This window comes from Falco peregrinus, chromosome 17 (genome assembly GCF_023634155.1).
Source record: "Falco peregrinus isolate bFalPer1 chromosome 17, bFalPer1.pri, whole genome shotgun sequence".
Taxonomy (NCBI): domain Eukaryota; kingdom Metazoa; phylum Chordata; class Aves; order Falconiformes; family Falconidae; genus Falco; species Falco peregrinus.
This window is the reverse complement of record NC_073737.1, coordinates 3,158,218-3,186,200: the sequence shown is the minus strand read 5'-3', so window position 1 is coordinate 3,186,200 and position 27,983 is coordinate 3,158,218. Positions and strand designations below refer to the sequence as shown.

The 27,983-nt window shown below is 43.5% G+C and overlaps 3 protein-coding genes across 6 annotated transcripts in view; 2 read left to right on the top strand and 1 right to left on the bottom strand.

The window, feature by feature from the left end:
• The first annotated feature begins 108 nt into the window (after nt 1–108).
• On the top strand, nt 109–9,221 carry KCTD9 (potassium channel tetramerization domain containing 9). 3 transcript variants are annotated; one of them, XM_055820308.1, is made up of 13 exons: nt 140–235; nt 1,308–1,429; nt 2,081–2,124; nt 2,301–2,397; nt 2,904–2,962; nt 3,573–3,701; nt 4,346–4,413; nt 4,515–4,610; nt 5,078–5,227; nt 5,601–5,706; nt 5,976–6,109; nt 6,227–6,278; nt 6,907–9,221. In XM_055820308.1, exons 1-12 carry the CDS (start codon nt 188–190, stop codon nt 6,230–6,232), a joined length of 1,059 nt encoding a protein of 352 aa, XP_055676283.1. In that variant the 5' UTR covers nt 140–187; the 3' UTR covers nt 6,233–6,278; nt 6,907–9,221. The 3 variants fall into 3 exon arrangements, with proteins under 3 accessions (XP_055676282.1, XP_055676283.1, XP_055676284.1); XM_055820307.1 differs by lacking the exon at nt 6,227–6,278 and having other exon boundaries at nt 109–235; XM_055820309.1 differs by lacking the exons at nt 3,573–3,701; nt 6,227–6,278 and having other exon boundaries at nt 143–235.
• Nucleotides 9,222–11,817: 2,596 nt separating this feature from the next.
• GNRH1 (gonadotropin releasing hormone 1) lies at nt 11,818–16,018 on the top strand. Its single transcript, XM_027782247.2, has 4 exons — nt 11,818–12,174; nt 12,632–12,773; nt 13,548–13,643; nt 15,628–16,018. The coding sequence occupies exons 2-4, from the start codon at nt 12,633–12,635 to the stop codon at nt 15,667–15,669; spliced, it is 279 nt and encodes a 92-aa protein (XP_027638048.2). The 5' UTR covers nt 11,818–12,174; nt 12,632; the 3' UTR covers nt 15,670–16,018.
• A 93-nt stretch (nt 16,019–16,111) lies between these two features.
• DOCK5 (dedicator of cytokinesis 5) overlaps nt 16,112–27,983 on the bottom strand; it is an 85,746-nt gene continuing 73,874 nt past the window's right edge. Inside the window, exons 50-53 of one of the 2 annotated variants that reach the window (XR_008750046.1) lie at nt 26,279–26,417; nt 24,670–24,785; nt 17,165–22,660; nt 16,112–16,946 (exon numbers count right to left, since the gene is read on the bottom strand). Coding sequence is in view for 1 of the 2 variants with exons in the window: in XM_055820206.1 (XP_055676181.1) it covers nt 22,559–22,660; nt 24,670–24,785; nt 26,279–26,417 (357 nt within the window). In the remaining variant the exon portion in view is untranslated. Of the gene's footprint in view, nt 22,661–24,669; nt 24,786–26,278; nt 26,418–27,983 lie in introns of both variants that reach the window. The other variant, XM_055820206.1, reaches the window with a different exon arrangement.

The window sequence follows — 27,983 nt, the reverse complement described above, 5'->3', positions numbered from 1 at the left end:
CCCGCCCCCGCCGCCCTGTTGGCATATCCCCCGCCTAAGCCCCCCACCCCCCAAGCCCCGCCTCTCCGACGGAGCGCGTTTCTTATTGGACAGTAGGTGCTCCCGCGATTGGGCAGGGCTCACGTCGGTCAGCGCTCGCTGCCTTCCGGGTTCGGCAGGAGGAGCGGGCTGCCGCCGCCGCCGCAGCATGAGGCGGGTCACGCTGTTCGTTAACGGCAGCCCCCGGAACGGGAAGGTGAGGGGCGGGGAGGGGGTCGGGCCCCGCCGCCGGCCCGCGGCTCGCCCCCGCGGGGTGCCTCCCCTTCCCTCCCCTCAGCCGGCGGCGGTGTTCGCGGGGCGGCGGGACGCGGCTGCCGCCCCAGGCTCGGTGCGGGGGAGGAGGCCCCAGCGGGCGCCGTGAGGAGCCTGAGGAGCCCCCGCGGCTCCCAGCTGGGGCCTGGTGCCGCCGGGCAGCGCCGCTGCCTCCCTGCCCGCTAGCGCGGCGCGGGGCCCGGCCAGCCCGGGGCTTGGAGCTGGGGTCGCAGTTCCAGCCGCCTCCGCGGCGGCGTTGCCGGTGCGGGCCCCGGGGAGCGGGGGGGCTGGGCAGCGAAGCCCGGCGGGGTCGGGGTGGTGCCGCGTACGTGCGCCAGTAACCGCCCTGAGGCAGGTCTGTGGGGCGGGGGGCGCCGAGGCCAGCCCCCTCCTCGCAGGTCCCCTACAGCCACCAGCGCATCCTCCCCGCTGCCTGGCGCGGGGCCCGGGTCCTGCTGTCTGGGGGTGTCCGGCGGGGTGTCCGGGCCCCAGGACCGCGGGACTAGCGCAGGAAAAGGCCCCGCGATGCCCCCGATCCCGGGGTTTTCCCACCCGCACCTCCTGAAGACGGTTAATCTGGCTGTGGTTTAATCTTGGGGTTTGGAGAGGGAAATAAATTCAGGAGAGGCTTGGAACAGGACAAACAGCGGCGTTTCTTTAGGGATATTTCCCTAAATAAATATTTATTTATTTATATTATTAATTATTTCTAATTAATAATAAATAGAGTAATATTAAATAAATATTATTATTCCCTAAATAAATAACTGAGTCATAATAGTCTTACAGTACCAACACAGGTCCTCCAGGGCTGCCGCCGGAGTCTTCACGAGAGCTCACCCGATTTGAAGGCAGCTAGGTTTCCAATGCCAAAATTGGTCTGTTTCCATTTCCCAGTAAAAATCCGTACATCCCTCCTCTTCCCCCCCATAAAAAGATACTGGTAGCTCTGGTAACAACCCTGAAATGGCAGGATCCGTACAGACACGGTGCTTATAGCTGCCTCTCTTCCGCAGGTCGTGGCTGTGTATGGGACGTTGTCAGATTTGCTGTCTGTGGCTAGTAATAAGCTCGGAATAAAAGCAACCAGTGTTTACAATGGAAAAGGTGGACTCATTGATGATATCGCTTTGATTAGGTAAGGCTTATCCAATGAAAGGCACGCGGATGCAGGTTAAGAGACTTACTAGGCTATTAATCCTCTGACCTTAATCAATAACCAGTACTTTCCTTAAAAACAGATGCCCTAATTTCCAGCCAGTATGCCCAGAGGTGCTTTCATGCCTCAGGGAAAAATAATACTGTCTTTTGAACTTCAGAGCATTTCTGTCTTGATGAATCAGAACCTGACACAAGCTGTGTTTTATGCCTTTTAACATCCTCCTGCCTTGATTTGCAGTGCAATGCACATACCAGGAAAATCCCACTATTCTAGTCAGCACATGGATGAGGTTTTTTTTGAAAAGGAGACAAACTCTGGCATTGCTTTGGCTTCATAGACTACTCCCAGAGTGGGGAGAAATTTTGTAAAACTAAACGGGTTGAGTAACAGAAATGATCCCTACCTGGTTGCTACAGATAACATTTCCAGTGAGGTCAGTTGTATTACCATCCACTGGAACCTGCAAAATAAAGCTAAAAATCACATACTGAAGTTCTGACTAACGGCAACTGAAGATCATTTATCTGAAACTAAGCCAGAGAGGTTCCCACCGTTGATTAGATGAACAAAAATTTATGACTTTTGTTTTGTTTTTTTTCCTCTTTCCCCTGCCCCCTCCTCTCTCAGGGATGATGATGTTTTGTTTGTCTGCGAAGGGGAACCATTCATTGGTAAGTCTCTGTGATTCTTAGGTTTAACAGTTTGTTGAATGAAGAGAGGGTTTGTTTTGCTTTAATGTAAATCTAAAATTTACTTTTCTGCCGTTTTCAGAAGATACCTCTTATCATTTGGAGGATTCAGAAATACTCACGTTTTTTCTAATAATTACTGTGTCTCATCTGTGTAGATCCTCAAACTGATGGGAGACCTCATGAAGAGCTAACGGGGTCACACACAGATTGGTTAACACTCAATGTTGGAGGCCGATACTTCACCACTACACGGTAAAAGTGCAACTAGTTGGTTTTGTCCTTAAAGGACTTGATTTCAGTAAAGCAGTTACAGCAGCTGGTAGTGTACATTCAGTCGGTGGGGCTTCAGATACTCTTGCCAAAGAGCTGGAAAGATAAGTTACTAGGGAGTAGGAGGTCTTTGACTTCTGCAACTTTCTCTGTACTTCATATTTGCTATCACAATGTTGCAACAAATTCTTAAACAGCTTAATATGTAGTAAAACTGGCGAAAAGCCTGAACAGGCCTAGGTTTATCCTTGGAATATTCCGGTTAAGTTATGTGCTTTGTATTTTTACAGTACTTCAGGTCAGAAAGGTTTTTTGCTATCATGCTATTTGAAGTTATATCAGTACCGTGTTGTAGTGTTGGGATGCTTATCATACACCATTATTACCTTCAAGCTGTGAAAGGCAGAAAATACACTCCAGCCACCAGCTTTGTCTCTTGAGCAAAACAGTCCATTGTGAAAAATAAAACTGCTGCCTTTGCTTTCTAGGAGCACTTTGGTTAACAAAGAACCTGACAGTATGTTGGCCCACATGTTTAAAGATAAAGGTTAGTATATTGAAAAGACCACTATTTTTTAAGTAACTAATCAGCAAAGTAGGTAAAAGGCGCTATCGAGTTGAGATTCTTGTTCGTAAGTTAAAATATCAAAAGTACGTTAATGTATCAAAGCAGAAAGTGCAATTATTTCTTTTTTAATAATTGTCTGTTTCTCTGTTGCCCGTATAGTGATTATCATCTCACAAACTGAAAATATCGCTTCCATCCATAGCTAACATTTCAGGGTCTTTTTTTGTTTGTTTGATTTTAGGTTTTCATCTTATTGTTGCATCTTGCTCAGTTTTGTCAACAGAATCAGTGAGCAAACACTGTACAAGAGAGCCTTTAGGAAACAGGGGCAGACTAAAAAACTGATGCTGCTTTTTTTCTAGCAGTGATTCTTATGTATGTGATAAAATGCTTTAGTTAGTTATAGCAGGAGCGAGTTTGTTTTAAGGTGATTTTTTTCCCTGCCCCCTACTCTTCTTTTCTCCAAGAAACACCCTTTCAAGTGGAATGTTTCATAATCCAGTACCCTTTGGTAATAAAAATCTGAAACTGAAGCAAATGCTCTTCTATTAATATATCAAATTTAATTATATATATGTTGTGGAAACAGATGCTTGGGGAAATAAGCAAGATCATAGAGGAGCATTCCTAATTGACCGCAGTCCAGAGTATTTTGAGCCAATTTTGAACTATTTGCGTCACGGACAGCTCATTGTAAATGATGGCATTAATTTGCTAGGTAGGTATTACCTGTATGACATCTCCTAAATTATTACTCTTTAGAAGTTAAACTTTGCCCTCAGGTAAACATGATAAAGTCAGTGGGACTTCTGTATGCTCACCTAGATGTTTGGGATTTTTCTTTGGTGAATTTATTCTCAAGCATTGCAATTCCATGTGCTTGGTTTAATGAAGGTAGGCTGTTTCAACTTACTTACCTTGACAGCATTAAAAATTCTCCATACTGGATTAATAGCTGGCTGTAATTCTGGATATGGTGTCTTTAACCTAATAATGGTATTGGAAACACCCTTTTTCAGTTATTTTTTTCCTTTTAGCTGCAAGCAAGCTCGCTTTTCCTCTGTCCACTTACATCTAATATAACGTACGTGGTTGTCAGTTTTATTAAGTTTATGCATTTCTTCGAGACTCCTTCAACAAGTGATCTATTAATCTTTGTTAGTGTAGCTAAAATGTGTAAAAGGTTTAACAAGTAGGGAACATCAGCTGAATTGATGCTCCTCCAGTAGTAAGGATGGATTAACCCACACTTTCTGGCATGTTCTTGGTGTGGCTGTGCACTGCCTTCTCCAGTAAGGGAAGAAGAGCGCTCTCTTGTTTCACGACTCCCTGTAAATAACAAATACTGCTTTGTTTTGTTAGGTGTTTTGGAAGAAGCCAGGTTTTTTGGTATCGATTCACTAATTGAACATCTAGAAATAGCTATTAAGGTAACTTGTTTTCTTTAATACACGAAATGCACGTCTTGTTTTTTCCAGGCAATATATAATTTAGTCCTATCTGTATTAGCTTTTAACAACTCTCTCAACAGAACTCGCAGCCAGCTGAGGATCATTCTCCCATATCTCGAAAGGAGTTTGTCCGATTCCTGCTGGCAACCCCAACCAAGTCTGAGCTGCGATGTCAGGTGCGAAAACACGGGTTTTGTCTTGATCTGTAGTGTTGGTGTCTGGTGGGGATATATCCCGCAGTGTCGTGTGACAACAAGGAATTCAAACAACGTGTGCTTTCGCCCCTTCCCACTTTTTAATTGAGTTTATATTCCAAGCTGTAGCAGAGTGACCTTAACATGAAATTAAAGTGTGCCGTTTGGGCTGCTTTTTTTCTTCGGGTTGAAGGTTTCCTGGAGAAGCAACTTGTTAAGCTATTGTATTTAAATGTAAAATGCACTAGCAAACTCAGTGATAATGCTGATACATTTGCATGTTAATTTCATTACTTTTACGTAGTGGAATAGATGGTCTTCTGTGTGTGTGTGTGTGTATATCTATCTGTGTATACTTCTATACACATGTACATATACACAATTCCCTTAACTGTTTTGTTTTCAGATCTACACCTGTAACTTTCTGGGGTTTCTGGTTTTGTTTTTAGGGTCTCAATTTCAGTGGAGCAGATCTTTCACGTCTGGATCTTCGCTACATAAACTTCAAGATGGCTAACCTAAGCCGTTGCAACCTAGCGCACGCCAACCTGTGCTGCGCAAATCTGGAAAGAGCTGACCTCTCTGGATCCGTGCTTGATGTAAGAATTGCGGCGTCTTGGAAAGTCTGGGCTGTCCTTTAGTTATTTTTAAAGGAAGGGGAGTTGGAACAGGCAGAGCAGTGTAAAACATGTAGTCCCTCAATAGTTTTTTTGCAATTGTTCTAGTTAAACCACTCAAAAGCCTTTTGAAGTGATCTTAAGTTTAAAAAAAAAAAAAAAAAAAGGCAGTGGGTGAGAATTATCTGCTTTCCTGAGAAGTAATATAGCAAGTTCTTACACTTCCTCACAGTAATGTGGCTGTTGTGCTTTAACAGGATTCATTTCCAAAACAGAAGTGAAAACTGTACTCTGATAATTTTCAGTATTATTCATCTTCGAACTTTTATGAATCTAACATGCCTGTCTCTATTAGTGTGCAAACCTTCAGGGGGTAAAGATGCTGTGTTCCAACGCAGAAGGAGCATCTCTGAAAGGGTGCAACTTTGAAGATCCTTCAGGCCTTAAAGCTAATTTGGAAGGTAAGAAGTTTTTTGCCTGTTGGCTGCTCTGGAAACTGAACCTGGTGTTTGTCAAACTATATGACATGTGAAGGGTTGTGCTGCGGCTTGCACAATCCATATTTTCATGAGAAAAGGCCAAATACTCGAATGTGTGACCATATAATCATTAAATTCCAAGTTCTACCTTGACCTCTGTCAATTTACGTGGCTCTGAGGAAGCATTGTTCTGGAGTCACTGTGTTTTCTGAATGTTTTTTTCTCATAAAACTGTTGGTTTTGTGTTTTAGGTGCTAACCTGAAAGGTGTTGACATGGAAGGCAGTCAGATGACAGGAATTAATCTAAGAGTTGCAACGCTGAAAAATGCAAAACTAAAAAACTGTAATCTGAGAGGAGCAACGTTGGCGGGAACTGATTTGGAAGTGAGTTGTGTTTCATTTTATATACTAACTAGTCAACCGATAAAATTTTGGGAATTGCTGGCTTTTGGCTGAGTTTTCCAGCTTCAAACTAGACAGAGTGAACGAGTCTCTTTTCAGTCTTAGTGAGCTGTGGATGATCTAAGGAATCATTCTAGCCTCAGTTTGGAAGGTGAAGTCTAAAGTCTTGGATTTGCCAGCACCTCAGAGCCACAGAAACGGCTTGTATCCTCTCAAAGGTGATGGGTGGAAATACTGCTAAACTGAACACTTCGGGTGCGAGCATGCCATCACTGAAGAGAAATGCTGTTGCCTGGGTTTGTGTTCTGGTTTTGTTTTGATTCTGGGACATCATTTTTAGAGTAATGATGGAATCTTACTGACTGGCAGCATGTGGTACATTGCTGTCTCTATTAGTAAGAGAAACTGGCTCGTTTTGCAAGCTGTGTACGTGGCTCTTCCTCCTCAAGTACTAGAGAATTTTTCAGAGTAACGCCTGGTGAGATTGCAAGAGGCAGCTTCTTCCTAGCTTTGTTCAGCAAGCATTAGGAACACCTGGAAGAGAATTCCATATAAAGAGTGTAAGTCTAACAAATTAAAAATAAATCAAGCTGTTACTGTGAAAAGGAACTACTCTCTCACAAGAAGTAACTAAAACTCGAAGCCAGAGTGACAGACTAGAGGTTCACACTGAAATTTATGGAAGTGTATGTGGGTTCTGTATAAATGTGGTTAAGGTACAGTTTTGAACGAACTTCTGGGTATATTCAATTAACGTTTCTTTTTCTTTTACCCTTTAGAATTGCGATCTATCAGGTTGTGATCTACAAGAAGCTAATTTGAGGGGATCTAATGTGAAAGGAGCTATCTTTGAAGAGATGCTGACACCTTTGCACATGTCTCAGAGCGTCAGATAGGGAAGAGAATATGCCGAAGAGGAAGGAATTAAAACATTTCTTGTGACTTTCTTCACCTCCTCCCCTTATTAAGTTAGAAGTACTGGTTATTAGACAACTTACATTTGTAGTAGTGCCTAAGTAAATTCTTCTTTGGTCAGTTTTGGGGAGGGAGCTTTTGTTTAAGAGGCAGAAACAGACACTGTTTCTACCTTTGTGAGCAGAATGAGGAAGTGGGCTGGTTCTACAACCAGAATGTGTGGCTGGTTTTGCTGCAGGGAGGGTTAAATAGATTCATCATTTAGCATTGCCTCACTTTGGAATGCATTTTAATTTATAAAGCACAATATATGCAATTCTATTTATTAAATCTGTAGCTGCAATATGAATAGAAAAAGTTATTCATGTATAGTAGCAACAAAGTTCAGGTTTACAGTTAGACTAGTGTATTTATAGTTAGTCTCTTTGTTCATGCACAGTGTATTAAATGACAGGTGTGGTTTAGACAATGTCCACAGGATGTTTTCAGGTACTTTTTTTTTTGTTGTTGTTCTGGGGTGAAAACAGCAGTCAGCTGTCGTCATAGGTAATATATTGCCTTGTAGTACTTGGAACACAGGTAGGGAACAGCTTTATTATCCTCTGACATATGCAGTGGAAGCTGCTTCCGCTGAAGGGAGCTGCCTACACAGCAGACTTACTTGTAACTTAAACATCCCTGTTCAGAAATTGGATGTCATCTTTAATCCTTGCCAAATTAGTATGAGATTGCACTATCAATCAAAGCTAGTAGGAAAAATCCCTTTGCTTTCAGATGTCCGAACTGCTCCAAACTTGGAGTAGCTGTAATTTTTTTATTATTATTATTCGTTGTGGGGAATTAAATGTATATAGGAAAACACAGTACTGTCACCAAAGTAGAGATGGGCAGTGGGGCCGCAGCACATGCTCCACCCTCCTGTTATTACTCCAGTATATGAATAAACGGCACCTGTTTCCCCTCAATGTACTATGCAAATACTCCTGGACACTGAATCCTTGAAAGCATGGGCATAATCCTTTTCCCAGCCCGCTCTCAGTATTCCACTTAGCGCCTGCTAAAAGGGGCTGTAAAAGCATCCCGCGTGGGGCAAAGTGCCCTTTCTGCAACTGCTTTACTTTGGAGAAAACGGGGAACTGTGTGACTTCTGCAGCGCAGAAAGCCGCGCAGCGTCTCTTCACGTGGGGGTGCGCTTCGTCGATTAAGCTGTTTCCACTGTAGAATCAATCTAGTTCTCATCTAACACATTTGTTTTATACGCAATCAAAAAGCACATGAAGAAACTATACCAAAAAAAAAAAAGAAAAAAAGGTGCATCGAGAACTCTTACCTCAGAGGCTTGCTTAAAACACCCCAAAGTTAAAACTAACCTTGAATCTAAAGCAATCCAGCTGTGACTGGAAGTTGTGAACCAATGCATCCTAAAACTTAGGGAATGTGACGCTGTTAGCAGTAGTTTGAGTTCCACGGTCACTTCAGTGGGTTGTCTTTTTACTTGAGTGCAGATTTGCTGTCCTCTGAACGGAAGCCTTGTCTCTAGTAGTTACAAAAATGCTGCTTTGCCATCAGTCTAGAAAGAGATCAGTTCAGGAGCAGTATATGATTTCTTTATGGGGAACCGCAGGATTCTCCCTTATTTTCAAGTTGGGTTGACTCAGGCATATGACATGAACTTGACTCACGATCCCACGGTGGTTCAGAATTGGGATTTTATTTCCTCCAGATTCCCAGGCCTCTTGATCTGGCTCTAGGACAACACTGTATCCTCCGTGAAATATACCTGTAGATTCAAGGGAAATGTTTCAGCGTGATTTTGGAGTCCTTTCTCCCATTTCATCGCTTTCATTGAGAGTGATGTGTATGTTGCAGTAGAAGATGATTCCTAGGGCTAGAGAAATAAATGAATTATTTTTTTTTATCATGTTTTGTAGCTGGCAGAAGTAAAATATTGTATGGAAAAAATCTATTTTCATAATCACTGTGTATAAAATATATTTGAACTTTCACTGAAGCACTATGTTTTGAATAATCACAGCATGTGGCATCATTCATTCACAGCTGAACTTAAGGTACCTCTTTTGCTATGACAAAGTTGTACGAATAGCCCAAAGTGGCCTATTCAGAAGTTGCAGGTTCCAGCCTGATTTAAATTACATTAATAAAAGTGTGTAATATGAAAGTGGCTTGGTTGTCTTAATATAAAAAAATAATCCTAGTCTTTTCCTGTGGGAAAGACAGTGGGTTAGAAGAGAAGGAACTTTTGACTTTGATAGCTCCTTGTACACAGGCTTAAAAATATTCTATCTGAAGTGGGTTTTGCCTTCCATGAGACAGTGACTGTCACCTTAGCCTGGATCTGTACGTAACCAGTGCTTTCTCAAACGGACTAGTTGTAAAGTAGGAATTGCCCGCATTTGAGTGTTTACTTTATGAGAAGACTGAGTTTTAGATGTCGTTACTTCTGCCCAGACCATCTGCACGATGGCAGGCAGCAGCAGAATTTCAAATTAAAGCTGACCTGCTGGAAAAAAACAACCACCTTGCGTTGTGGGGACGGCTGCAGCGTTTCTGACACATTCAGTTTGAGAACTTGCACCGGGTTTTTTTGACTTGTCACTCATCTGCAACACTTTTCAGCTTTTCTTTGTCCCCACCCTTCAGATTTGCTTTATAAAGCAGTTGGAGTCAGAAGCCATAACCACCACTTACATAGCTACGTGCGCTGCGGAGGGATTATCGTCACACACAGCTCAAGTTTGTAAGGAAGTGCTAAAGCACAGAAAAAAAAACTGTCCTTGGTCTATAAAGTGCTCTTGAGTTCAGTCTAATGAATTCTGGGGCACAACAGTGACCGTACAAATGCAGCACGCAAGTGCTCCGCAGCACCTCGAGAACAAACCCAGAAAAAAAAAACTTAGTTTGTTCTTCAGTTTCTCACCTCCAGTGCACATTTTTGGGGTTAGGAACACTGTCTAAAAAGCCTAAGTGACCCAGAGGATTAGGATATGCCTTTCCAACACTTGGGATGAAAGAGGGGTCTCGATTCTTGGAACGGGGATCCATATCCAACCCGACAAGTCCTTGACGTCCACCTAGGTGCTTGGCAGCGGCGGGCATTAAGATTTCTCTTCCCAGAACCGAACAACTAGTGCACTTGCAAGGTCTGGGAGCAATTCTGAAAAGCCTCCCTCACCCACACTCGGGTGTCTGGAAACTTAACGAGTTCAAGTGGTAAAACCCCAGCCTGACACCGACGGTTTGCGAGAGCACAAAGCTGGGACCTGCCTGCCAAGCCCAGACCGAAGCACCCCCGGAGCCCGGGTCGCACCCCTGCTCGCACTCCACCACCATCAGTGGTTTGTGGTTGCCTTAAAACGGGGCCATAAAAGTATCTGTGGGCAAATAAAGAGAGTTGTCACCTTCCTTCTCACCGCCCGGCTCCTTCAGGTAACAGGACGGTGGCCCAGAGTTGAAGTGCCATCAAGAGTGGTTCCAAAGAATGTCTATCAATATGGTGATAGGAGCTTTATAGAGATAAATATATATAAAACCCCCCAGTATTTTTATATATATATTTATATATATAAATACTGGGTTTATATATATTAAAAATAGTATATATATATAAAAAATATATATATATATAGTATATATATAGTGGGCAGCAGCCCACTCCCCCTGCAGCTACGGGCCCTTCTGACACGCTCCCCTAGGTCAGCGTTGCAGCCCTAACAGGAACCTGTGGAGAAACAAACTTACTGAAAGAAATGAAGGGCAGACTGCCATTAGTCCTAGCTTAAAACGCTCATTAGTAAGAGGTGCAATTACTGGGCTAAGCAGGCCTCCTTCCCTCTTTGAGTGCCATCCCTCAGGATGAACAAAATCTTCTGTTCGCCTTGAAATAACCTTAATTTTTGCTAGGGAAGGAAGGAGTCCTAAAACACTGGTATGGGAGAATCTCCCACAAGTGATGTGCCCACGCAGAGGTAACCTTTCTCCCACTGAAACAAACTATTTTCACAGCTTGATCAGTTTATCGGCTGAAGTTAAATGTTGGCTACTCTGGCCACGAGTGGGAGAAGCATTAGAGCAGGAAGAATTACTCTGTGCTAGAGTCACTAAATCCTCCTTACATTATTTACTTACTAATCCATTAATCTCAAAGAGGTCACGGGAGCAGGAAGAGAGGATGTTTGAAGAACGCTGAACACGATCCATTCAGCTGCACACAAAACAGTGCACAGCAAGTCGAAATAGCTGCCAGGTGGATAAAAAATAAGTAATTCCGTTTCTGCAGTCAAATTTACTGACTGTAACTCCTGCATGCAGACTCCTATCAACTCCTTTATAAAACTGCAGCGCGTAAACCCTCATGAGTCTGAGAGAACGAAGAACATGTGTGCGCACACACATATAAATGTATATAAAATCCAAAATAATAGTGTCTGGGAGCCCTGTTCATGAGACTCCATTGTGACAACAAAGCATGTTTACAGTCTGATATACTTGTCCATTTGATCCATTTAACAGTACTTTGCATTTTATAGAGCAAAGAATACCGAGGCACCTTAATTGAAGGATTCAGGAGGAGGACTTTCAAAGGAGTGTGCAAAAATGCTCCGCGTGCTTGTGCGACCACAGGCTCTTGTTTATGCCCCGAAGGACTGTTTCCTTCACACCTGATTTACAGAGATGACAGTGAATTTCAATTTCAAGTCCTGGAAGTCTCAACAAATTCAAACTCACCCGAGAACTTTCACTTAAAAATTAGAAGCCACTGAAAGAAAAGACTGTGTCTTTTCCACAGGATAAAGTGGAATTCCGCTGGCTTTGAATGTCAGATTTACAGCCTCTTAAAAGAAAGGCTCTTACTTTTACGGCTCTTCGAGAAAAACAACCGAATTTAATAGCTACACCAGGGGTGTTCCAATTATGTGCTTTACTCCTGCTGCATTACAGCGATTTTAAGAACAAAATTGCAGCCTGTGCGATAGAATTAGATAAAGTTACCTGCTGTGAAAGGTTTGGCATTGGGGTGGTTGTATATAAAAAGTGAGATGGCAGGCGTACTTGCAAGACATTTTCGGACGGAGAAGAGCTGGAGTTATTCTGCCACCTGTCTCAGCAAGCAGGTAACGTGTTTGAACTACGTACCGTACTCCCTTTTTACCTACTCAGTGCTTACAGGTGCTTGTATTTGAAGCAACTTGCATTAGGAGGAGACTGCAAAGAGCACTTTTGGAGGAGCAGGGACGTGAGAACAGAAACCAGCTAAACCAAACACATCTGCCAAATAACAGGGACTTCCATGGAACCTCTGAGGTCCAGACATTCCTAAAACTCTGACAGGGTATCCAACCCCCCTCATTAAGATCTTCATCCAAATTTTTTCAGATGCTAAATCTCTTCATAATGAGCTAATCCACACTTTGAGAGGCTCAAAATTCCGCTGTGGCTCAGACACAGGCACGAGGCCACCCGGGTGCAGAAGATCGCAACCGGAGAGCCAGAAACGTAACATTTTCATAATGCTGCAAGCTAAAACCGGAGCTGTCACGATGATCAGAAAGTTGTTTTGTTCTCTCACAGGATGGAGAAGTCCAGGAAGATCTTTGTCAGTGTCCTCCTGTTCGTCATGTCTGTGGAAATCTGCTTGGCTCAACACTGGTCTTACGGCCTGCAACCAGGAGGAAAAAGGAATGCCGAAAACCTGGCGGAGTCATTTCAAGAGGTAGGTTCCAGGTTGTAAAACAAGCCCGTTGTTTTCGCTAGGACCCTTTTCCTGTAAAAAATGCCAGCAAAAAAGGGGTGACACAGGCTTTACTGGATCTCTGTCTCTTTCCCCCCAAACGTACACCCCTCTGTGCATACCCACGCACCTTTCTTTAACGTAATAATGGGAAAGTAGTTGGCATTAGGGCAAGATGAGGGCTGAGAGCCTTGCCTGAAGAGCAGCGCTGTCTGCTGCGGAGGCAGGGACCTGGGCGGCCTGCTTTGAAGGAGAGGTGGAAGTCTGAGCTCCAGCTTAAACCCCATTTCACCCTCTCCCTAAACTGCAGCCATACCCCGATGGGCTGTTTTACGGTAACGTTCACCCGCTTCAGCTGGCATGTGGTAACCGACCAGATCATAGGATCCTTGGGGTTGGGAAAGACCTTGAAGATCATCAAGTCCCGCCATTAACCCAGCACTGCCCACCTCTCAACCACGTCCCCAAGCGCCACATCTACACAGCTTTTAAATACCCCCGGGGATGGTGACTCGATTAAAAGACAATGCAGATGTGGAAGGTTCTGCCAACCAGGGGCTTTCCCATCCTTTCTAATACTTCATGTGTAGTCCCTCACAGCAGTACTTCCAGCATCCTGATTTTAAGTTTGCTGCAGCACCTGGGAAAGAGGTGGGTATCGGTTGTGCAGTGGAACAGTTTCATCTTCATCTGTAACTAAAGTTGCTTTAGCAGAAAAATCTCCTTTCATGAAGGCTGTATCACTTCCCAATCCAGATTGCAAATGAAATGGAAAAATTAGGGGAAGCGCAGAAGGCTGAATGCCCAGGCTCGTACCAGCGTTCCAGGTTCAGTGATCTGAGGGAAGCCATGGTAAGTAACATGGGTTTTCCTTTTATCATCCTGGGAAAATCAGGGGACTGGTCCAGGCTGGGACAGCGCGTGGAGGGAAGGGACAAAAGGTGGTGGAGAAGGAGGAAGAGACATGCAAGTTTAGTCCACATGTGGCCATGCTGGCTCTGCCCTTATTATCTGCATCGTTCTCCAGTGCCTCAGAGCTACAGTCCTAGGACAGGGCTACATTATTCTTATGCTTCCCTTGGAGCAATGTCATTACTCCCTCAATTAAAAACAAAATAAAGTCAAACACATTCTACCTTAATACAAATCTATGCAGCATTCACAGATGCTTAACTTCAAAGGCGCACTTTGCCAGCTAAAGGATCCAGCCATATGGAAGCTGCTGCTCCCAAGGTCCCCAGACTGGGAAATGTATTTTCCATTAGATGCTCTAATGCAATGACAGCAGCGGCTTCACATGCAAACCAACTGCCACGGAAAGAACACTCCCCAGCAAAAATGTGCTCTTTAATTAATATAGCAACACCTTGATCAGGCCAGATGGTCACCACTTTCTGGGAAGCGTCTCTGAGCTGTCCTAAAAGTTGAAACACTCAATCTGTACTTCATTTTTGAAGCCAAGGCCAAAAGTTTCAAGTATGCACTCTAGCCTTCCACTGAAATCTGGCCTGAATAAAGGCTCATAAACTCTGTAACAGCAATGCAGACAGGTCAGAGCCTGACTTCCATTGGATTTTCACACAGAAACTACCTAAACAACAGGGCTTTTTAGGTCACCTTTAATGCTGTTTCTACTGAATATAAAATGGAATCTTTGTGCGTGACTCTGGCTTCCAACAGCAGCGCTACCTGCAGAATAAAGAGCCAGCAACAGTAATTTTTTTTTGTTTGTTTACTACAAGAGACTATATTAGGCAGGCAAAGATACCAGAATAATTATCAGGATATTTCAAATGAGTCCTTGACACTTCTTGCTCACTGAGGGCAACTTGGCCTGTCTTTGCTGAGCTTAAGACACTCCCCACTCCCCAATAATATTCTTAAGTTTGTTCAGAAAGAGCCAGTAATCTTGCACATAAATGTAAAAAGGTCTAAGCCTCTGCACCAAACACTAGTTTGCATGTCTTCTTCCTGTAGCATAGTCTGAATTACGTGCCCTTCTTATTTTGAGCTGCTTGATGACATCGAAAACAAGTTCAGCTTTTTCCAGATGCAGCTTTTCCGATGTGCCACATTCCTGGAGTTGCTACAGGAACATTATGCAATAAAAGGGGAGGTGTCTGGCAATGATCCACCCCGTGGAAAAACTTTTTAAATCGATTTCCATAATTTCCTGGAGAAGCTGGTAGCGAGCACAAACAAAAATACACCTAGCTAAGGCACGTAAGGGGAAAAAAATAACACGCTCAGACAATGCTTCTATCCAAACCACTTCAGGCTTTCAGCTGGGAGGGAAGAACATAAAGAAAGAGTCAAGTAGGAGACCAGGTCCAGCAGTACAGGCCGCAGGAACACGATTTCCAGTTGAACAGTCCTAAGGTACACAGGGAGTGGTAACAGGGCAACTGTGGCACTCCACAAAGACCCTGTAATACTCTGGCCAGCACAGCTTTCGTGCCTCTGGTCTCTTGGCCAACTGCTTAAGCTGACCGAGACATTCTACATACCGATGCTTTGTGCATGTTCACTCTCCTTGTCCTAAGCTGCTGTCAAAGCGTAGCGTTCAACAGCTGCTGGTGGACCCATTAACAGATGTAAACATGGTCCTGCACTTTGGGATGAAAAGGGCCATTATAAGCGTCAGTTACATTATACTGCACGATCAGATCCATGGGCAGGTGGCAGAGAGATCAGGTTGGGTCAGATTTATATCGCTCTAATCCTCCTTCCAACGGAGACCACGCTATGAATATTTTAGCATCTGACCAGGCGTTAAAATTCCATCATCAAAGTTATTTCTTCTCTTCAAAAAAAGTGTTATGATTTGTATTTACAGGAAAGTCTGATCGAAGGAGAAGCTAGACGAAAGAAGATTTAAACCCAGAAAGCGAAACGGAACAACAGACCCAGAATAAAATTTCAAAGCTATGTTAAAATCAATTTCTCTTCCAACGGCCTTTGCTTAGACTGCATTATGTGAATAAATACTCTGAAGTTGCATTCAAATAGTAGAAGATAACTGTTGTGTGGATTAGATTACTAGTTTACGTGTAAAAAGAGCAACATTCTGGTCCAGCAGTGGGGACTCAGCAGCACAGGGTCTGCTTTGTGTCCTGCAATGAAAACTTGGACGTGACAGCTTTTGTTTCACATGTACAGACAACGCCTGGACAAAGGCACTGTCTGATCTCACTAGTCTCTGGATAAAACGGTAGTACAACTTTGTTAAAAATCAAGAATAAACTTACTGTTGGAATTAATTCCACTCCCACTTCAATAGCCCATGTATGAGACACTTTCATATACTCTTTTCTTACTGGTTCACGCATTAAAAACTACATTTATTTTAAAAAGGTATTTACAAACTTTACAACAGTTAATATATTTTAAAAAAAAACATGAAAATTTATACACCTTGCTTTACAGACTTAGTAAATCATGTGTCATGTACCCAGAGAGATGCAGACTCCCTTTCCAAAGCTTAGCTCCTACTCTGTTCTTCAGAGCCAGTTTAAAAGCTGTATCTTTTGCTGATTCAATTAAAGAAAGGGGGGGGGGGGGGGTGTGTGTGTATTTGCAGTCCGCAGAGGTGGGTGTTTAGTTTAGCTAAAGGATCACATCCAGGATCTCAAAACACATTCACAAAAACACGTTACACAATATCCATATTCTCCTGAATTCAAGACAAACATACCCAAAGGTTTAACACGTCATGAAACCTTTATAATACCGACAATAAAAAACAGACATCAATTAATACCATGCACATTAGGGCTGAATTTCAGAGCTGCTGAGGACTTACACCTCTGTTTAAAAAAAGACAAAACCTGCAGACCATGCATGTGAAAAACAGGTTCCAAGCATGCAGTCATGCACATCCAGGGATTTCTCTGACAGCCTGAAACCTGAACCGTCAGACCAATACAGCATAAACAGATGCTTTTCACCTTTTGTTAAGCTCCTCTGTGTTCCTTTGTGTGATCTCTGTTAGTGCCCTAAAGGTGCTTTACTGTTAAAAGGAGCAGATTAGGTGAACCTCACCTGCTTTTGAAAAGCCCCTCTCCTGCCATGCAATGAAATCCCATTACTGGTTTACTTTTTTCTTTCTGATGTAGTCCTAGGAAAAGCTCATCCTGGTCCACTAGATAATTTGGTCTGCAACAGTAAATGTAAGATAAGAGGTTTTAATTAAAAGAGACAAAAAAAAAAAATTGAAAGAAGGTAGTAATGGGTCAGGAATGTTTTCACTATATATATATAAAAAAAGATTACAGTTAAATTACAGACATCTTAAACTTATTACTTGCATTTACAATTATAAAAATAAATAAGGAGAGAAAATCTGGGCTGTTATCACTACAAATCTAACTCACTGTTAATCTGTGGAACATCCACTGGGCTGCACAGCGTGAAGGTTATTAGATGCAGGTTCTCAAACCCCACTGCATATACATTACAGGATTTTCTGCCACTGCAGATCACAGAGCTGTTCTCACTGGAACTGGTGTCCTTTCCTAATCCAATAATCCACTGAAATGGAAAGCTGTCTCTTTCTCTCTTCCCCTGGTGTGGATTAGAGCCTGTAACATTTTTAAAGGAATTTATCCCAGCATGACAAATTTTAATTAAAAGCTCCAGAAAACAAGTGTTGAGCATATTTATCAAAAAAAAAAACCCAACAAAAAAACCAGCCCTCTAAGACATGAAATTTAACACTAGCTTTGAACAGCACGACTATGAAATGGGATTAGATTTTGTCTTCTCTGCAGACGGGATATTTAACTTTGAGATTTGTTTTATTCAAAACTATGGATCGGCTAGAAATGCTGCTGTTTGCTTTCATTTCTGGTGTGCAGAGATGACATCATTACGGACGAGTCCCCTGCTCCCGTTTTTAGCCCTCCAATTTAAAAGACATGAGATGACATTTCCAAAAGCATCCAATTAACATGGAAAGATGATGCTCATTTTGAAAACTAAGTAGTGAGACCTTAAATTTGCTTTCAAAATTCAGTCTCAGAACTTCAGTCAGGCAGGTACCGTATCAAAGAGCAGGTAGGTAACCGTTAAAAAATAAATAAATCAGGGGTCTGGTGGGATTTCTCTTCAGTGTGGGCACTTAATTCCTCTTAATTAAAATTGGTCAGGCCCCATGCTTATTCACACACTTAAATGCCCAACTGCCTTTCAAAATCTGACACTTAGAAGACAATGCTTTTTTCTAAAACTGGCACGAAGCCCTAAACCATTTAAGCACAGGACCGAAATTCCATCTTGTAGCTCCAAGCAAACTACGCTGAGAATGTAACTCTTGACATACCACAGCCAGCAAAACATTTAAGAAAACCCAACGCCTGTTTGTGAGTGAGTTTGCTGGAAGGCAAGAAGGAGAAGCAGGAAGACTTTACAGCACTTCAGACTCTAGAATACAAATAACGCTTAGAAAGCAAAAAAAAAAAAAACCAAACCAAAAAAACCCTCTCACCATTAAACCCCTTCCTGGCACAGCAAATTTGCATTTTCAGCCCCTAATCTCTCCGGAAGGGAAATGTGCTCACTCTGTCCTTCAGCATCAGCTGTTCCTTCCCCTCCAGCTAAGGGTGATGCCCCCTTGGATGGTGATGACACTTGGACAAGTGTCCATCTGGCCAGAACACAAAGGCAGCCAGAAGAAAAGCCTGGACTGCGTGGACAGCAAAGCCAGAGAAGGAACCTGCCAGGTGAGACAGCGCAACTGCGAGGCAGCGCAGATGGGAAGGGACCTCCCCTGCTTCTTAAGGAGCTAACCCTATAGAAAAAGTATAGTAGAAGCCAAAGATCAAAATAGAAATGAAAGGCCTCTTGAAGCCACTGCTGAAATCACAAAGCACTGAAGCTTCCTGGACTTCTGGGGGCACTGGGGTGCTGCTGGGACTCTCCAGGTGACTTGGGCACCTCGCTGGCTCAGGTATCGGCACAGAGGAGAAAAAACACTGTCCTTATTCCTAATGACTGGCAGCTGCATGATCCAAGGAAGGAAAGGAGGGGAGAGGATAATTAATCACTCCCACGCTAGGTACTCTGTTCATAAACCTAGTCCATAAAACTGCAAACCCCAGCAGTCAGGACCAAGACCCCTCCAGTTACAGAGCATTACGTCAAGTCATTAAAGATCAGCTGAAAAATTCTTCCTGAGGTCAGACTTCCTCTAGAGAGGTTTTTCTGCATGAACCAGTTCCGTCCTCCAGGAAAAAAACAACTGCTGAATGCACAAGGTACACCTACGAGTTAAAGGTTATTAAAGCAGATGAAAAAAAGGCAGGGAAATAAGACTCAAAAGTCACTGGAAACCAAAATACCCAAACCTGATAGCTAGGTGGTCTACCCAGGACCGACAACCCCTTAGCTGGGATTGCTACAGCCTCCTTTGTTTCTGCTGACCTACCAAAGGAGTTAAAAGCCAACCTGCTCTGAAAAGGTACCTAGACCACGTAACAGGCTGATGTAGGGTAGGGACAGGCACTGAATTAACAGCAGGTGGTGTTCAGATGTGCTTTTCTACAATTGAGATCACGTCCTGCTGTTCTTCCTAAAGCAAAATTCTCACCACAAAGTTCTGGTTCAAGTGAAGTTTCAGAGGATCCTTCAGTTCATGACGTGCAGCAGAAGGCAGACCGAGTTTACAAGAAGAGGAAGAAGCGGACAAAAAACGAAAGACAAGAAAACCCTGCGGTTTTCAAGTCAAGCAGCATCTATGTCCAAGAACATAAGGTGGAGCTGACAGTGCACCAGGGAGAGGGGGTGAACCATGCTCAGGGTGTCCAGAAAGGTTTCCAAGATTTCCCCTGAGAAGGCAACGACCCAGAGGCAGTTGTACATGTGCTACAGCAAACACGACGGCGGGTGCATGCGGCACAACTGCGGCACCACTTCCAACACGTCTCCGGCCTCTCTGTGATGAGAATCTGTGTGACCCCTGGGTGACAGCTGTCTCTTACGGAGCCCTGCAGGCAGCAAAGCCACCACAGCTTCTGCAGGTTTCCTTCACTGAAGCCAACGTAATGCAGAACCACCAAAGAAAGGACTACTTCTGTCTCAACAACAACAAAAAAAACCAACCCTAGGGTTTCATTGGCTTTATTTTTCCCTGAGAAAGGCTTTGCTGAGAAAAGCTTTCATCAGGTTTAACGACCTTCAATTTTTCAGTAAGGTAATGAAACCCATTTAAGTCATGCAAGCAGCATAATGGTGCAGTGGCCTGCAAAAAACCCCCAACCCAACAGTATTCGTACCTACTACTGTGAGCAACGTCCTCAGCAGCGCTTTTAGTGGGTGTCCCCATCTCCTACCCGATAATCAGAAGCTAAATGAGAGCTACAGTTAACAAGCAAAATTATTTCCTGGAAGAGAGAACTGATGACAGAATCTTCATCAATACTGATGATAAATTAAGAGGCCGCAACCTGTAAGCAAACAGCCAAAGTTTTGTGCAGGTTCAGAAACTTGGATCCAAATTCCTCCACTGGTCCCTCTTTATGATGAGGTTTTAGGAAACTTTGGACTTTCCAAAAAGTTTGAATCTAAACTTTGCAGGCAAACTCCCATATTTCCCAAGTTCCACAGTGAAAGAGAACAACAAGTTATGTTTCTCCCTTTCCTGGAAAACATCAGTAAAAAATAACAGCCCCCACAAATGCTGTGTTTATAAACAGGCAGCCACACAGGCAGAATAGCAGGGCAAAATATTCTGCCTGAATGTGACAAGAGAATTAATTCTTCCCAATCAAGAAAACCTCAAACTTCACTGGCTTTGCTGCTGCTGGGAAATGTGGCACCATCAGGCAGCTGCAACAGGGGTCCGGGGGAGAGATATATAAAGATAGTTTCAATTAAATAGCTTGACGAGAAAAGTGAAGTTCTTCACAAGGCATCAGTTCCGAAACAGGCAGTTTAGAGAATCCTGCTCCACACAGCAAAAAAAGAGCTGCGATCTTCAGAGTCACCTAGATCTTCTGAGAGTAGAACAGAATAGAAATGCACTGCAAGCGAATTTTTAACTGAATTGTTTCTGGTTTCAGCAGGACAGAAGTGCCCTGTAAGCCCCCGCCCCAGGGCTGCAGCCCTGATAACAGAGCTCAGAGACACGCAGCCCTGAAAGCTGCAAGATGCATCTGCCATGAACTAATCGCAACTGGTGACGTCCTGGTTTTTAACCTGGAAGATTTCAGTGGCAGCTCAGGCACAGAGAAATGCTGTGTCTAAGGCCCATCTGGTCCTAATATAACAAAATTTGTGTCAATTTTTTGGTCACTATGCAACTAGGAGGACAGGCTATTCTAACAGTGGGCAACAGCCTTTTCCTGCACGGATCACGTGAATTTAAAAACCTTAAAACCTAAGATCGTGTCATTTTTTCTCTATACAAGTAGAAAGAGTGATGCTTAGACAGAGCAGGGAATAAACAACTTAAAAGAAAAATTAAACAGTTTATCCCATCCTCCATGGGAAGAAAAGCTGCAGAAAGCTGGACTAATCCAAGCAACAGGAAATTAGGTTAATTAGCAAGTTTTGCACATGCATCCCAGATCTAAACTGCTCCTTGAAGTCTACTGGTGGTTACAAACCTAGGTGAAAGGAGGCTAGGGAACAAAGTGCAAGTACTGCCACAAAGGGGTAAAAAAACAAACAAAAAAAATAATAAAAAAAAAGAGGATGAGAATTATTTATATTTGTGTGAATCCACCCAGCCAAAGTAAAGGTTATAGTTACTATCAGACTTTGTTTCTGAGGTCAGGATGCATAATTAGTTTTGCACACTCTATCCTCTCAGATTTGCTGGTACCAGTATGGTGCTGGTACCAATTCAGCTTCTACTCTTCTACATATTCCCAGGAGAGAAGCAACTTTTTACACCCTATTAAAAAGCAAAAAGATGAAATATTGTACCAAGCCCCAGATACAAGTGCAAACCAAGCAGGTAACATAATGCAGGGAGGAATATCAACTGCTCTGTAGTGTTAAAACCAGAATCAACAGTGAAATTATGACAAAATACTGGTGAACCTAAACTCTCCATTGGGAGCAAGCAACTGCCACGACTCGAGCAGTGATGGTGTAAGGCAGAACGTCTGCCCTTCATCTTAAATACATATGATGACTAGCAGGAAAAAAAAAAAAAAAAAGACTTCTTATTCTGCTAACAATGCTCAGGTCTCTGCCTGCAATCAAGAATCTTAGGAGACTGCTCATCATACACCGGCACCTGACATCTCACAACTTCGGAACGGCTGCGGTCTGCTTCGCTTCACGCAGCTCAGGGCTTGGCGATGCTTCAGGGACAGGAGGGATCAGGGCACAAGCACAGCTGTAAAGCTGTACCGAACTTCTGTGCAAATACTGTAGGGCACATCTCACACTGGCGTGGCTTGTTTCAAACACTGGTGCACATCGCTACCGTGCCAGGTTTACACTAGGAATGAGCTGCCAAAACTGCATCAGTGGAAAAAAAAACCTCACGAGAGACAAAGACTAAAGACAGACAAGAATTCCAGTTGGGTGACTTCTGCAATGCGATTAGTGTCTCAATACTGGAAAGATGAACCAGAGGTTAGGGAATACAGTCACCAGCACAGTTCCTTTTGGTATTTCCCAAAGAAAACTCCAAGGGGAGTGAACGGAATGGCAGTGAGATCACCCAGCCGTAAGGTCAGAGAGCCCCAGCACGTCAGCAAAAAGAAAACGTCCATTTCACTGCAGGCGCTTGCTGTTACACCAGCAAGTGACGGTCCTCACTGCAAACCTTGCTCGGAAGAGACAACGCTCGATTTTCTGGTTTTTGGGGGTGGCGGGGGAGGCTTGGCTTCACGTCTGCTGGGTAGCGGTGGAGCAACCTGAGAAGGTAAAACAAAAACACACAGAAAAAATAAGCCATTACTGGCAAGTTAGGACATTTTGCTTCACCGAACAAGAAATGCAAGAGGTCCTGTACTACTTGATGTGTTTTTCAGGACCAAATCTTTGAATTCAGCCTCCCTGTACTACATCAAATTGATGACAGGGGCAAACAAGGACAGATCCCCAGGAAATAACAGAAGCAGATGCCTTTTAGTTGCTAGAATATGCTTTAGTTGCAGAAAGACTTTAGTCGCTTCTGACCTGACTTCAAGTCAGAGCCATCTGTCCCTCTGTCCCACCTTTTGTTTATCATTAAAATGGCAATAAACCCATCTTCCTCTAGGTTTCAAAATTCAACTATTTTTATCTTGCTGGTTCGTTGAGCTGCACCAAGTAGGGGCCAAAAGGATGTAAAACGCTTCCAAATCAGAATGCTACAACTAACTCCGTGAAACGGTAGCAAGTGAAGTTCTACTAAGGCATGCCACAGCTTTCCTGCCAGGCACAGGGGCTTGTAGGATGTTTCTAGTTCTTGCAGAAAACTGCACTAGCGGGCTCCTTCAAGTCTCTGCTCTTTTTAAGGGGCATCCTGTAAACAACTGAGATGCGAAAGGCCAGGTGAATGGGAAACTTGTGTGGCTTACCCACTGGCTTAGCCAAAACTGTCAAGATTTCAGGAGTATTTCAGCTGAAGGAGGACAGAGTCAACTTTACAACAACAACGATGTAACAAAACCCTTCAGAAAATACTTTTACAATCTCTCTTTACAGCCCTTTGAATCCTTTTCATTTGGCTGCAAGCCAAGGTCAATGTTGCAAGCCAGAACATGTTAGTAATTAGTTTTCTTACAAGACTCAAGGGAAAGAGGCTCTTTTATTAATCCTCTTGAACCAGTGACTCCCACAGCATCCCTAGAGCTGGCATATTTCTGCCATTCATGACACCTACAGTAGCTATACTGTCCTTTTTCAGAAGCACAGTCAATTCTGACCCAATGAAGGGCAAAATGGAAAACCTCCTATTTATCCCATGCATCAAGGCTTTATGCAGTGTACATCCCTCTCTCTCTAACAGAATTAAGTGATGAGCTCTTTTCTTGTCTTCCTGCGCTGTGAGAGGTAGCATATTTTAAGGGCAGTCATCCTTTAAATTCTTTTGGGGCAAATTCCGGTTCGTCTCATTAAGGTACTCTGTAAATCTTCTTTGCAAATCAGACTGGGGAAGACATCCCCCCGCTTTCACAGTTACAAAAGGATGCTTTCTGTTGCTGCACATTGGAGAGCAATTAGTGTCTTGGACCAGAAGCACCTGAATTTCAGGGGCAGAAAAAATGATTCTGATACAATGAGCCGAGTCCTTGCACATTAAGTACCTGTGAGCCGTTGGGCATCCCACAGTGTAAGAGAAACATTAGTGATACAGGGTAAAGAAAAGTGGCAATTTGATGTTCCTAGAAGATACAGGGTAAAGAAAAGTGGCAATTTGATGTTCCTAGAAGGAAACCAACTCCACGAAATGGAGAAAAAGGCTGTGGCTAAGATGGTGATATAATACAGGCTGGTTTAAGTTACTAATGACACATACTTTGAAAAACTAGATTCTTCTGAGCTGAGGACTCAAAAGGAGACATTTGTAATTTCTGCAGATGTGTGAATTCTTTCCCCTTCTTTTTCAAGACCAGATTACTGCGCTATTTCACATTGATCATGTTTTTGAAACTTTTCAATCATTGTGCTTTGTTTTCAATATATCTTCCCACCCCCACACACAGTTTGCCTAACCGAGGACAAGACAACTCCCACTTGGAAAAGAAGGGACTGCACTTGATGGCCTTCTCCTGAAGCAAAAAACTTTTTTTATTCTTTTGTGGTTTCAGGGAGTGAACCAGTAAAATGATTAGACAAGTTTCAAGTAGCACCACCCTAGAAGCAGCTTGGAAAATTCCACTGGCGTTTCTTTCTCAAAAGCTGTTCTCCAAAAAAGTGTCAGCTCTCATTTCCTTACCTCCACAGAATTCCTCGGGTTGCTGTTCTCATAGGGTTTGCTTTTGGGCGGAGGTGGGGGTGGGGTGCTCGGTAAGCTAGAAGTTGCCAATCCATCAGCTTGCAATGAGGGAAAACCTAGAAGCAACAACAATAATAAGAAAAGACATTAAAGTAGGTGGAAAGGGAATGGGAAATGGGATCGACCATGTAGAATTTTAAGGGAGATTCACTTCAGATCTCGTGCTTTTGATCTGCTAACAGTTCTCTGCTGTAGCAGCTAAACCCAAATGGATCTGTCAAAGTCAAGTCACAGTTGTATCTCCCTGAAGTTCAAAATGCCCAGAAGAGTTCCATCTTCATCAAATGAATCTAAGCGTATGTGAAAAATGCATGCCTGAGAGAACAGAAAATTGAATCCATTATCACATCTGCAACGTTCACTGGGGTCTCCTTTCAGCCTGGGCCTCAACCTGAGAATTCACTTTGATTTTAACTCCAGTTGATGGAGTAGATAAGTACCCAAACTTCAGAAGAATTCCTGCGAAGCTGTCCTGGAACTAATGGCAATTAAAACCACTTGCTAAGTAGAAGAGTGAGGTTTCACATTCCTTTCGCATATCTTTCTTCATATAGTATTCCTGCATTTGTTTGTGTTTCTCGTTGTCTCCCCACCCCTGATACCCATTTTTTTGGTTTTAACCCTCTCACGATAGTTTTATGCTTGTTTAGTACATTATCTATACTGGATTCTGACTTTATCTATACTGGACACTGAATTTATAGCCACCTAAGAGGAAGGACAGTCAGGTCCTACACATGATCTTCTGTTTAAAAAAAACAGCAGTAGAGGGAGAAATGCAACGACAAGCAAGGAAGCTGTCAGTGGTGACACTGGAGCTGTATTTTTACTTCAGCCGTATTTATATGTTGCTCCAGAATTAACGACAGGGCTTACTGGAAAGTAACTGCGCCAATTAGTCATTTTGCTTATTGTTCAAGATAAATTCCGTCTCTTTCAGGTGTAACATTTACCAGTGAGTTTCCAAGCTGCAGTGCAACTTCTAAAACTTTTTTGCCACGTGATGAGGGTTATTGTTTGTTAATTAACAAAGCCTTCAGGGCTTGCAGAGAAAAAATTCAGCCTCGGAGCTGATCGGAAATACCGTGCTGGATGGCTGCGGTTCCATCCAGCGAATTCACAGGAGATAATCCTCTACTATGTGCTGCAGCCGCCTGACGGGATGCATTTACAAGCATCTACACTGATGACACGTGACGTTCAGCTTGAAGTTCAATATACCTTCCCACAAACCAGTACGGGAGAAAACAAAAAAGAAACCGAAAAAGATCAAAACTGTTCTCTGGAATTTCTCTGATATACTCAATTTTAACAAGCGATACGTAAGTCACAAGTATGACTGCCGTGCCTTTGATAACACTGCCAAATTCTGTTATCTCACCAAGATATCTACCAACATTAATAGCCCACAGTCGCTTTCTGTGAACGACTGCAGGGCAGTTCTTCCCTCTTTCCCTCGCCAGTGAGGCTTCCCCAGCAAACACACAGTAATTCCTACTGCCAGGTACGGCCCCGACGGATGCGGCAGCTGCTCTGTAACAGAACTTACTTTGGGTTCTCGGGGTTTTGGGAGTGATGGGTGGCGGGCTGCGAGGCGTTGGCTGCTGGAGTGAGGAACCCTGAAGCAAAGTCAGTCTGTTGTCTCCCAGCTGAAGACTCTTTGGCCTTTGTGCTTTTCCTGACATGCCCTGGTTGAAACAAAGAGCAAACCAAACTTTTAGCAGTCAGCAAGGTGGCTGCACGAACATCAGCTCATCAGACCCGACACAAAGGCATCAACACGCTCCAGAAAAGCCGAGCAGGAGGAGGGAAGGTGCATTCAGGTGAAACGTGAGAGTGAAACCACCGCACTGGCTAAGCCATGTCAGAAGGCATATGCTGTGCTCCTCCGACACCTCCAGTGTTCTGTGGGACCTTACTAACTGGGTATCAATCGTAAACTGTTTTTAACAACCTTAGTGCATTAACTAAGAAGGGAAGACATCAGGCTAAAAAACTGCGGCACTTGATTAGCAGTTCTGTGAACAAATGTGGGGTTGGGGGGAGAAAAAACTTTTTTCCAAGAAGAATAAAAGATGATATTCTGGGTGCAAGCCAGGACAGCTGGTATCATCCAGCATACCCTTAGCGCTGTGAAACAAGTCTCAACCAGGCTTTACAGAGCAAATCCCTAGCAACTGGGACTCGGGAGATGTCGTTCCAGTTCCTTCCAGTGTCACACACGTCTTCTGCGCTCTTCAGGCCGCCAGAACAAGGAGCCAAGAGTCCAATGCAAGAATATGATGGTCCTTTTAAATAATAATTTATTGCTTTACGGAGAAGGCTGTCACTATAATTACTGGGCTCTTTTAGAGATCTGCGGGGTGAGAAATACTGAACTGCTCAACTGAAGGGACCACACGCTGGTGTACAGTGAATATAAAACTTAAAAAGACCAAAGCTGCTGGACATACAGCAAGCCTTTGGTTCCCTCTGGCTTTCAAGCTCCCGAGCAGCTTAGTCAAGAGCTGCATAAAATCAGTCTGTCCAACTCTTGTGCTGCACGACGCAGCTATGGAACAGACCCGCTATAAAGAACAGCTTTCCCTGCACTCTGCAATGTTGTTAAGCAGGAGTCGAACCCTTGACGGCTCATTTGCTCCAGTAAGCTGATCACACATGGAATCTGCCCTCAGAGACACGAGGGGAGCCGGGAGGGTGCGTCTTCTGTTCTGCATCTCGCTGCAACGCAAAGTCTTGGACAGACATGCCTTACTGTCCTAGCGAACCGGCCGATACAGATGGGCTTCCTCCCAGATCTTTTCTCTCGAGTTGTACTTAATAAAGTGATCAGCATCTGACATCACAGTTTGTGGGTTAAACCCGTTTAATTCAACGGCAGCTCTTCCAGGGGCAGAGGGCCAGGCCTCCTGGACCACTCATATTTACAACCCCAGATTTTCCACTTGAGTGGGAAGCCTGTCAATACCGAACGACCTGATTCTAGAACCAAGTTCCCCTTTTCATAAACAAGCTGCAGACTCCAAGTGCTGGCAGCATCACTCAGATTTGATGAGAATTCCTGAATATATAGCAGCATAACCTGTTCCTGCCAGATTCAGTTGAGAGCTTGGGAGAGAAAGGGAAATAGAAGAACTCATGTTTTCTCATTATTTATGCAGCCTGTGTTAAGTCAAATCAGTATCACTGAGCCATTGGCTTAAATACTCAGATCCCTAATTCTCGCATACTCTGTGACAGTGTAACACAGTCTT

Bases quoted from the DNA above. Each gene is read 5' to 3' on its own strand.
- GNRH1 (XM_027782247.2), top strand. From the start codon at position 12,633: ATGGAGAAGTCCAGGAAGATCTTTGTCAGTGTCCTCCTGTTCGTCATG. The intron at 12,774-13,547 runs GTAGGTTCCAGG...TTCCCAATCCAG, and splicing joins TGGCGGAGTCATTTCAAGAG to ATTGCAAATGAAATGGAAAA. The intron at 13,644-15,627 runs GTAAGTAACATG...TTGTATTTACAG, and splicing joins GTGATCTGAGGGAAGCCATG to GAAAGTCTGATCGAAGGAGA.
- KCTD9 (XM_055820307.1), top strand. From the start codon at position 188: ATGAGGCGGGTCACGCTGTTCGTTAACGGCAGCCCCCGGAACGGGAAG. The intron at 3,702-4,345 runs GTAGGTATTACC...TTGTTTTGTTAG, and splicing joins TGATGGCATTAATTTGCTAG to GTGTTTTGGAAGAAGCCAGG. The intron at 4,611-5,077 runs GTGCGAAAACAC...TTTTGTTTTTAG, and splicing joins AGTCTGAGCTGCGATGTCAG to GGTCTCAATTTCAGTGGAGC.